The following is an 11,893-nucleotide window of genomic DNA, read 5'->3' on the forward strand; positions in this document are numbered from 1 at the left end:
TGCCAGTGCATGGCACGCGGAAAAACAATGATAAAAGGCAGTCGGGCAGTCTAAATGTAATCTGTGCTTTATTCTTTAAAGCCGGTAGCACATTTTCTTCGGAAATGTGTCTTCCAAATTTCAAACTTTATGACTAATGACTGTGATCTCATGAGACACAGAAGAAACAGGAAAACTGCGCTGCATTTAAACAGAAATTTGAAGACCGACATGAAATTTGAATTGAGAAAGGTATTAGCACTTAACAAAAGAAATTGCTTTTAAAATATACGTTTTAGCAAAACTGTGTATATGCAAAAACCATACCCATGAAATTCGAGGTTCCCATCTGGGCTGGGACGGAGAGACTCGGTGTCTGGCTTCGCAGCCAGCAGACCCTTCCAGAAACTTAGGAACAGTCCTCGGCTTCCAGCTGCCGCCGGGTCCTTCCAAATACCGGCTAGACAGTATCACTGTCACAATTATTAGCACCACTGTCATTCCTGCTGACCGGGAACTCTGTGATAACATGCTTTGCTGTTGGTTTGTGAGCCTTTCTCCGCAGGGGGGCGCACCGGGAGGGCAGCGCCCGGGCCAGAGGGTCGGCCCTGGGTGTCACTTTGGGGACACGAGCCGGGGCGTGACCCCAACCCCCTAAGTGTTTTGTCGCTTAAACAACGGTGGGGGAGGGGAGACTGTGACAGCATCTACCTCGTTGGGTTTTCCAGGAAGGTTAAATTCCTAAATATAAATGAAGTGCTTAGGGCAGCACCTGACGAACGGCACCAGGAGCGTTTGCTGGGAAGTGTTATTATTTACGCTGCTGCTGTTATGACTGAAGATCTGACGGAGAACGACCAGAGCTCTACCGGGTCTATCACGGAGACTAACGAAGATGTCACTGAGAGGAGGGGACGAGGAGCGTCTCCGCGGGGGGCCGCGAACCCGGAGCGGCGACGATGCCCGCGGAGGATCTACGCTCGCGCCCGGGCCTGGCGCGGGGCAGGCGCGCGGCGCTCGATTCCTCGCCCTGCCTCGCCGCGCCTGCTGCGCATGCGCCGCCCGCGCCGTGCCCGCTCTGCCCCGGGCGGCCGCGGCGACCCGGCGGGCTGGGGATGGGGAGCCAAGGCCCCGCGGAGGCGGCGGCGGCGGCGGCGGCGGCGCAGTGAGGAGCAGCCGGGGACGGCGGCGGCGGCTCGCCGGTGAGTGTCGGGAAGCGCCGCCATGGCGTTGCGCAAGAAGGGCGGCCGGAACCCGCCGCTCCTGAGCCAGGAGTTCATCCTGCAGAATCACGCGGACATCGTGTCCTGCGTGGGCATGTTCCTCGTGCTGGGGCTGATGTTCGAGGGCACGGCGGAGGCGTCCATCGTCTTCCTCACGCTGCAGCACGGCGTCGCGGTCCCCGCCGCGGAGGAGCCCGGCGGGGGCGGCTCCAGGGCGCTGTACCGCTACGGCGCCAAGGACCTGGCCACGATCTTCTTCTACACGCTGGTGGCCATCATCCTGCACGCCACCATCCAGGAGTACGTGCTGGACAGGATCAACCGCAGGATGCAGCTCGCCAGGGCCAAGCAGAGCAAGTTCAACGCGTCGGGCCAGTTCGGCGTCTTCTACCTGGTGTCGTGCGTGTGGGGCGCGGCCGTGCTGGTGTCCGAGGACGGCCTGGCCGAGCCCGCGCTGCTGTGGCGGGCGCGGCCGCCCAGCATGATGACCTTCCAGATGAAGTTCTTCTACATCGCGCAGCTGGCCTACTGGTTCCACGCGTTCCCCGAGCTCTACTTCCAGAAGACCCGGAAGCAGGACGTGCCCGACCAGCTGGTGTACATCGGCCTGCACCTGTTCCACATCACGGGCGCCTACCTGCTCTACCTGAACCACCTGGGCCTGCTGCTGCTCGTGCTGCACTACTTCGTGGAGCTGCTGTCCCACGTGTGCGGCCTCTTTTACTTCGGCGACGACAGCTACCAGAGGGGGCTCTCGCTGTGGGCCGTCGTGTCCATCCTGGGCAGGCTCGCGACTTTGAGCGTGTCCGTCCTCACCGTCGGGTTCCACCTCGTTGGGTCGCACAGCCGGAATCTGGACGCCGTGACGGGAAACGTGAACGTGCTGGCGGCCAAAATCGCCGTGCTGTCCTCCAGCTGCACCATCCAGGCCTACATCACCTGGAACCTGATCACGCTCTGGCTGCAGAGGTGGACGGAGGATTCCGACCTTCTGGCCTTTTTGATGGGGAAGAAACGGTCCGTGGCTAAAGGCAAGCCTTCTAAGAAAGGCCCAGAAAATGGAGTGGAAACTTCGCACAGAGTAGACCCCGCCCCAAAGAGGAAAGAGAAATCCTCATAGTGACTTACACGCTCGTTGATTTCATGTCTCCAAAGGAATCTGCTCTTCACCATAAGATTTCTTTCTGCACTAGAGATTTTTTCTGTTCTTGAAAATCATTCGTGCTCTTTGATTTTTGCTATTGTTTAATGTATTTTTTTAAAAGACATTTGAGGGGAGGGTGATGATTATGATCAGGGGGAAAAAAAAACATTTTGGTTAAGACTAAGCTACTTGTCTAAATAGTGTCAAAGTAGTTTAGGGATCACCACCATATTTTGTTTGGATTTTTTAACTTTGAATATTTTCCCAACGATTTACCACAGATAACTATGAGATTTCCTCTATCAGTGATACAATTTCTTGCTCCCACCAATCAAGGTCATGTTTTTAATGTTCTCTTTCAGGGTAAAATGGAAATACTACAATGGTGGAAGTCAAATCGGTATTCTAATTGTTAGAATGTTTTTTTTTAAGAGTTTACGTTTGAGAAAAAGATTTGTAAAACCAACAAAATGATCATGTGCTTTATTTTATATGTAGTGATTGTTAGTGCTACATTCTCATTGTTCAAAAACATAGTACTAATGGGAAACATAGAATTTATTGCCATGTACATCAAATCAAAATATTTTTAATTTATATAAAAGTATTACTGAAGAGGTAAAAATCATCCCGGTCCATTCTAAACACTTGTAAATGGGAATTCATAAAATTAAATATTACTTTGAAAAGTAAATCAGACTTAAAGTCTTTTTTATAGATGTTTATTAACAGTGATTCATAGAGGCTTTATAAGATCAGTAGCCACAGCGTATCAGAAAAATATTGTTTAATCTGTAAGCCATTTTGAAGATAATGCTTAATTTATATGTATAAAAGGAATATTAGCTAATTACATTTGGGAAATATTTAATGCACTAACATTAAATAATCTGAAAATTAGGTAAATAACCATATAAAGGCTTTTGAAAAATAATTTTATAATTGTTTTTCTCCTATCTTTAATTGGGAAAAATTATCTGTATAAAACATTTTGGAAATTATATACATATATATGTATATAATTTGTATCTTATAGAAGCTGGCAGAAATAGGCAGTAGTGTGTATCTATATTTATCTCCTCTCCTCATTTTGATTTCTTTCTATAATGTGAACATTTATATTTTTTTCAAGGAGAACATTTTAAAAATATGCTAGGGGAAGACATTCCTATTGCTCTATATTTTCTACTGTGTCTCTCATCTCTCTGTTTTTGATAGCCCTCTCTTGAGTTTGGTGTAAGTAATTTAATTTTTCCAAAAATGGAGATCCCTGGAAAATTAAATTTAATATACTTGTATCACAGACCACAGATAGGAGCAACTCTTGGCAAAACATTCTTTGCTATTCTGTCTGCTTTCAGAGGTAAGTATCAAAGCAATATTACTTCTTTTTTGGCCGTAGAATCCATCATCCTACCTATTTTTTCCCCTCAGTTACCTAATACTGTAGTGCCGGTAGCACATGTTATGAGGTCCAAAATAAAATAATTCAGCTTCTTACATGAAAGAGTGTTTCTTGCTTCCTTTACTTTTAAAGAATTCAACCCTGTTATCTGTAACCCCACTCCTGGTAACAAATGTCATTTATATACTTCATTTTCAAATATGTGCAGATCTGAATCAAACTGGTGAAAGATTTCAGGAAAATTATCGTCTCACGTGACTGACGATGGCAAGAGTTAAGTCAGGCTTGGCAGTGGATATGAAGGCAAAGCCTCTTGTAAAATACGAGCTCAAAAGAGGTAGCAGGGTAACAAAAGAAAAAAGGGGAAGGATGTTGGGTACATCTCAACTATTCATAATAGTACTCACACTTAGATACTGCTAGAAAGTAAGCGTGTGCCAAATAAAGCCATATTACAAATGAAATTCAGCTTGATATATATTGTCTTTTTTAAAAAATGACATTTTCAAAAATCTCAAGCTACAATAAATCTCAATGTGATGACATTGTCTCTGTCAAAATGGACCACATGGAAACATAAATTCTGTGATTCCAGGTATTATTAAAGCAGGCATTAGTTAAGCCTATGAGCTCAAGTAACTGATCAAAAACTGCAAAAGTTATTTAAATATGTCTGATATTTGAATTTAAACATTTTGTTCTCATGTATTGGCTTCGATATTTGTCATACTTTACTCCTTAAATAAGCCAATGCGTATAGCTTTCGTAGGATGAGTTCAAAGTATAATTTTCTTTTTTAAGAAAATAATTCTGCCAGCATTTAATTAATAGTATATCCTATTTTTTCTTAAATAGTGAATCTGTTACTCAATCTACATATCTTGTGAGGGACAAATACGTTTTAGGCCTCATTATTCTATTGAATGATCAGTTTAACATTCCATTTCATTGCAGCAAGAAAATAATAACCTTGTAAAATATTTCGTCATTTATACCTTTCCTATTTGTTTATCTGTAGGGGAACCATGAATAGAGAATACTGTATTAACTTGGAGTAGATTCAAGCAGATTAGAGTTACCACGTTAATAATTTAAAGCTTGCTTGAAGACATAAAATATTGCGATAAGCATATAACTTGAAAAAAATGAGGGTAAGGTTTTCAGTTCTTGCTCAGCTAGACTAAGAATAATTCACGTGGAGTAACAGGAGACTTTTTACCAATGCTTTACACAGGAAATGTCATTCTGGAACAGTTTCTTAGAGGAAGCTCTTGCGGGAGTGTGGCGTGTAGAATGGGCCAGGATTGGGTCCTCGCACGGTGGCAGCGAATGCCTCCCGATGAGAGAGCAGAGCTTCGTAATCTGGAGACAATAGACAGTGCTGGGACTGTATGGAGGTAATTGATTCTTAGTAACATCAAACCATATGACCAGAGAATTCACACTCCCACCTCCTGAATGTCTCTAGAAATGGAGAATTGTTTTCACTGTCATCTTGAAATCAAGTCTACATCCTCTGAGAAACTACCCACACTGAAGAGAACATAGTAGCACCTGCCAGTTACCCTTAATTATGTAGAAAAATTGTCATATATTCTTCATATGAAAGATGTACACTTCCAAGATATTAAATTGAAAATTTCTGGCCGGGCGCGGTGGCTCACGCCTGTAATCCTAGCTCTCTGGGAGGCCGAGGTGGGCGGATCGTTTGAGCTCAGGAGTTCGAGACCAGCCTGAGCAAGAGCGAGACCCCACCTCTAAAAATAGAAAGAAATTATATGGACAGCTAAAAATATATATAGAAAAAATTAGCCGGGCATGGTGGTGCATGCCTGTAGTCCCAGCTACTCGGGAGGCTGAGACAGGAGGATCGCTTGAGCCCAGGAGTTTGAGGTTGCTGTGAGCTAGGCTGACGCCACGGCACTCACTCTAGCCTGGGCAACAGAGTGAGACTCTGTCTCAAAAAAAAAAAAAAAAAAAAAAAAAAAAAAAAAAAAAATTGAAAATTTCTTATGATTAGACAGTCACACAACTGTCTAAACTTTGCCATGTAAATCCCTATAAGCAAGTTCTTTTTGGGCCCTGCACCATCTCTGGCATTTTTAAGTACCCAGTGAATGCAGAATAAGTCAAACATGAAGAAATCTGGGCCAGAGGTAACAAACTACCTGCGTCTTTCTGTTTTCTGGCAGGGCGCATTATGATTTGGGCTACGGCATTATGTCAGCTCATCTTTTTAAATTTTGACATACAAAAAATACATGGTTGTATAAACTGACCACTCCAGGAGATACTTAAATAGCCAAGGAAATGACAGTGAAATGCAGTATGTCGTTAAAAGATTTGCCTGAATTTAAAAGTGAAAAGGGTTAAGTTAATTTCACTGTAGTGATATGTACATCTAGGCAGCCTGGAAATGATTTGTGTCACTGTTAAGGGATGTGGCCACTCAATAATTCAGACAAAATAACCAATTTTAAACACAGGGCACTGTAAGTCATAAAGTTAAAGAAAATGCTCAATTTCAACATCATCAGCACCATTCACCAAATCAAGTCATGTCAGCGTTACAGAATCCCGTGGCTTGAGGAAAGTGAATGAACATTTAGTGGTGCCCAGCTGAGATTTCTGCTAAGCCATCACACTGACAAGTATTTACATCCCAAAATAAATTTACTTCATTCTCTTGCTGCCATCACTGCTTAATTAACCACAGAAAAGCTGCCGTCCTCTCACCCCAACTTTAAAATCAAACCAATAAATACAGGTTTGCCAAAGTTGTCAACACAAATATTGAAATATAATTTGTAAATTCTGACACATTTTTAAAATGTTTCCAGCCATAATGATACAAAGTCAGCAGAGGAAGTAATAATATGATTATAAATAATTGTTCACAAAAGAAGTTAGGGTCAAGACCTTGCTGTGGCCCTTAGAGCTATGTGAATTTTGGAAGAGTCTTACACGTCCCAAGTCATGGATCGTGTGCCACTAAAGTGACAAAGATGTTTATCTCAAAAAGCTGCCACGAGGGTTATTAATTGTAAACATACAATGTCATAAATAGTTTTGTGTATGTGTATACACAGTTTATATATTTGTATATAGTTACTCCATATCTAGGTAGTCTTACATAGTCTCATTGAACACACTATTTAACCTGTATATGTCTGTATATCTTTGTGTTTATGGATGCATATATACATATGCATATATGTACACACATTTACATATTCTCCCCCTGTATACTCATTTATTTATAATATTTTTCATGAACTTTATCTTTTAGGGCAGTTTTAAGTTCTCAGCAAAACTGAGTGGGAAGTGCAGGGAATTCTCATCCCCACACATCTGACCTCGTGCGACCTCGTGCGTACACAGCCTGCCTCACTATCAACATCCCGCATCCAGTGGAACGTCTGTTACAATCCAGTTGACGTTGACCCCATCATCATCACCTCAAGTCGCAGCTTACATTAGGGTTCACTTGAGGTGTTGTACATTTTATGGATTTTGATAAGTGCATGGCAACATGTTTCCACTATTACAGCATCACATAGATCCATTTCATTCCCTAGAAATCCTCCATGCTCCATCTGTTTGTCCCTTCTTCCCTGTAGATTTTTAAGCACGATACAAATTATGGCATTGATTTTTACCTCCTGGCCAGGTAGGAGGCAAAAGAAAATTAAAGTGTAGCGAATCCATTCCCTAAATGTATGAATTTTATAGACTCAATAAATACTGTACTTTACAAATACATATATAACTATAATTAAATGTATAGAAGTTCTCTTCTGAGTCTGAGTAACAACCCTGATTTTAGCGGGTTATTAGGTTCATTGTAATTGTGGAATTTTTTTCTTACATAAATTACAGAAAGTAACAAAGACATCATCCGAAAACTTTTGATATATATTAATTCTGAATATAGAATTCTGGTAATAATACTTGAAACATTTGAGGCCATTGGTCTAGGTAAGTTACCTTAAAAATAAAAATTAAATGCTTACATATTCAAAATTAAATTTCAGACCAAGTAAATGAACTGACCATTTATTTAGGAAGATAGCATCAGTCATTTTAGTAGTTATGGATACTAGACAATCTTTTTGGTGTCAGGTAATATACATTTTACAGCATTGTATTTTCATTAACTTGCACAGTATCTATTGACAGTAGTTTCTCAGAATTTGTTGAACTCAATTAAAATGTCCTTTTATTTCATTATTAAGTCAAATAAGCAAACAAAACTTAGAAGAGCTTTCCTTTGATTTTTAAATACTGACTTCCCCTCCTTTTAAATCTGTCACCCTTTCTGGATTTTAAGTATTGATTACTGATTTACAGCTTGCTTCTCACCTATCTCCTCCACCCACTCGAGGGCTGAAGTGATGCCTTTTAAAGTCACTAAGGTGAAATTAGCAGGTAGCACAAGTCTACCTACCACAGTGGAGGCACTCCATAAACACGTGCGGACTAACGATATGCTTTACGATTTGGGGCAAACTACACATCGCTTATTGATCCACACATGTCTTAACAAAAGACAATATATGTAAATTTAATAGTTTGTTCTTAAACCACTTACATGAAAACCCTGGCTCCAAACACCAGACTTTTATTTAGGAATGGCTGCATGTCCTGGGGGAGTGGGGGGCACCCTAATGACATTTATGCTTTGCCAGACTCTTTGAAACTTTAGTGCTTTTTCTAAGAATTAAGTCAACATGCCTTCTAAATATGAAGCTCCTGTTAGAAGGCTCAGTATATGGATCCGAGTGCCGTTCTGCACGTACGTGCACATAAGATACAACAGTTGCTCCCCATCCTGAACGGCACGTTTGTAACACTGAAGCACCAGGAGAACGATGCTGTTTGAAAAGATGCAGAAGACTGAGGCAGGGACGTGTGTTTTGGTGGGAATGGAAAGCAAGATTTTTTTGGTCAGGAATATCTGATACGCCTGTTAGACATCCTAAAATACTCTAAGACTCAGGGGAGTGGTCAAAGCTGAGGACATAAATTTGGAAGTCATCTACATACACGCAATATTTAAATCATGATATTGAATGAAGTCATCTAAGGAGAGGTTATAAAACAGGGAGGAGAAGAAAGTTCACTGCTTGGTCTTGAGGCAGCCCCATGGTAATAAAGCAGGGGAGCAAGGTCAACAAAGGAGCCTCACTAATGACTGATGTGGGAGGAGCAAGACCACAAGACTGTAGGTATAGGGCACCTCAGAACCCAAACCTGGGTGATGGCTGGTGAGGTAGGCAAAAAAAAACAAAGAGAAAGGAGGAGGAGGAGGAAGAGGAGAGGAGGTAAACAGTGTCACAGAACCCACAAGAAAAGTCTATTAGAACAAGAAGATATAAATTCTGCCCAATGCTATTAAGAGTTCAAGTTCTCTATGATTAGAAATTTTAAAAGGCTGGACTTGGAGAGAGGCAGGTCGCTGGAGGTACTGTGAGGTCAGCGTTAGTGGGGTGACGGGGAGGGAAGCCCTGTGGGAAGGGACTGGGGGGAGAGGAGGAGGCTGGGATGTGCTGTAGGATATTATCATCACTGTCTTAGCAAATGTCTCTGCGGAGTGTAGCAGAGAAATGGAAAAAAGTGACACATTCCGTTATGTACTAAATACAGATGAATGTGGAGTCAAGAGTCAGGTTTTTTTTTTCCCCCTTGGGCACTCTTTTTTTTTTTTTCATTTATTTTTATTTATTTTTATTTTTATTTTTTTTGTTTGTTTTTCAGCTCATTATGGGGGTACAAAAGATCAGGCTATATACATTGCCCATGCCTCCCCATCCCCCCGAGTCTGAGCTTCAATTGTGTCCATTCCCTAGACAGTGCACATCACACTCATCATGTAGGTGTGCACCCCTCCCCTCCCCCACCCCATCCTCCCCAGTCAGAACTTCAAGCGTGTCCATTCCCCAGGCAGTGCGCATCGCACTCATCAAGTAGGTATACACCCATCCCTTCCACCCAGCCCCGACCTCTGTCCGATACCCAATTGGTGTTATTCCCAAATGTGCACTCAGGGATAACAGTTTGCTGGTGAGTACATGTGGTGCTTGTTTTTCCATTCTTGGGATACTTCACTTAATAGAATGGGTTCCAGCTCTCTCCAGGAGAGCCAAAGAGATGCCATATCGCCATTATTTCTAATAGCTGAGTAATATTCCATGGTATCCATGGTTTTGTTGCTGTTGTTACCACCTTCAGGACAGGCGATAGTAGAGAATATCTGTGTATTTGCTCGCTGCAGAGGAGGGGAGGTGGCAGGGAGAGGGTAGCGCTCCCAGAGCAAGGCCACACTGCTTGAGTCCATGGAGGAAGTGCATGTGTGACATGCATTTCTGATTTGAAAAGAGCAGCTTCGAATTACATGAAATAAATCCTGAGTTGGACATTTCACCACAGCCTTTGGAACATCTGCATGCAACAGAGTTTTGAAGGATTTTTAAATAAAGGAAAGGTCCTGATTTTTTTTCTTCCGTCCCTACCTTTTCAAAAAATGCCAGTGATAGAATAGATTTCAGGGGCACCAGGTGGTCACTGGATCCTGAGCAAACAGTGGCTCTGAGCTTTTCTTTTTAACTGAATTTTTTCTATCTTTCCACTCTATCATTGCTATGGAAACTAGACAGAACTAATGACAATTTAAAAAACAGAAAAAAAAAAAATCTGCTGATGTTTTTAATCAATGGAATTACCTGTGTCAATACTAATCCATAGTAAAACTTCCAAAAAGATTCTGAGATTCGTTAATACTACTTAAAATATTTGATTTTACCACATTTTCAAAGCTGAATTTTTAATACTACTGGGTGTTAACAAAAAAGATATTTTGAATGCTATTTTTTTCCATTTGAAAATTGATTGAGAGCCTCTCCTTTATCCCATATATACATACTATAATACTCAAGTAAAAAAATGAATTTATGAATAGCTGACTTTCAAATATATACAACGTGTCTGATAAAATCATGTGGCTTGGCAGAGGCAGGGAGAAAGGATCTGAAAGCTAACCACCACCACAACAACAACAAAAACATATCGGTAAGGGAAGGCTTTGGTGCACCTTTGGGAAGGTTTCTTAGGTAACTAGTAACAGTACGTGACAGTCACAGGTTATAGTTGGTCGGTGGCTCTAGGTAAAACGGCACGGCCATTACTTGAACCTGCTCTCACCCTGGTGATCACAAAACTCTGTGTAAACTGAAAGGACTGTCCCAGTAAACTCTTTGGACCTGAACACTTCATCTCTGATATCTCTACAAAAGAGCATCCAATAAAGGCCAAGGAGTCATTTTCCACCTTTAGAAGAAAAGTGAGTCTCAGCAGACAGGACAGATTAAGTTCAATTCCTCAAATATGTGCTGGGTGCTTAGAATATTCTAGATCTTGTGGTAAGCAGTGAGGACACAGTGATAGACAATATGCCCGGTGGCACTGTGCACATGGCACCTACAGCTGGAGAAATGACCGGGGTGCAATATCCGGAATCTGCTTAGATGAGCAGAGAGTCCAGCGACCTTGGAAAGCCCAGTGCGGTGGCGGGGCGTGCACTGGCCTCTCCAAGGGGTCCTGCAGCAGTGCGGGGGTGAGCGGCTCTGGTGCAGGTAACCTAGATCCTGATTCCCGCAGAGCTGTGACAGTTGCTCAGAGCAAAGACACTGGCGGGCTGGGCACTGCCCCCGGTGAGTCCTCAGCAGCCTGCTGCACAGCCATGGCAGTGCCGAGGGGGGCGGGGGGAGGGGCTCTATTTACTTCACAGCATAAAGAAAGATGCTCGCACTGAAACATACGCGGCATAGACTCTAATGACCAAACTGAAGACCTCCAACTACCATGGGCATAAAGCAGGTGTGTAACTTCTAGCTACCGGCAGTCTCCAAGCGTAACCTCAAGGTGAGGCTGACCCATTATCCATATAAACAACGATGAAGAAAACCAAAAAGCAACTACCAACAGACAAACAAACAAACAAACAAAAACCCTCCTCCCTAAGGACCTCAATTTTATTCCTTGACAGCCCTTCTTGGCAAATTTGTTTCATTTTAAATTCGAATGCTTGAAGTGGTTTCGCTCGAAGTAGCAGCAGTCATATAGAGTTTACTGTGACTAACAAGT

General features: G+C 42.5%; 1 protein-coding gene across 1 annotated transcript; it reads left to right on the plus strand.

Annotated features, from left to right (window-relative positions):
* Positions 1-1,201: 1,201 nt before the first annotated feature.
* On the plus strand, positions 1,202-2,482 carry TRAM1L1 (translocation associated membrane protein 1 like 1). Its single transcript, XM_069459181.1, has one exon. It carries the CDS (start codon positions 1,204-1,206, stop codon positions 2,320-2,322), a length of 1,119 nt encoding a protein of 372 aa, XP_069315282.1. The 5' UTR covers positions 1,202-1,203; the 3' UTR covers positions 2,323-2,482.
* Positions 2,483-11,893: the final 9,411 nt, after the last annotated feature.

This window comes from Eulemur rufifrons, chromosome 26 (genome assembly GCF_041146395.1).
Source record: "Eulemur rufifrons isolate Redbay chromosome 26, OSU_ERuf_1, whole genome shotgun sequence".
Lineage (NCBI taxonomy): Eukaryota > Metazoa > Chordata > Mammalia > Primates > Lemuridae > Eulemur > Eulemur rufifrons.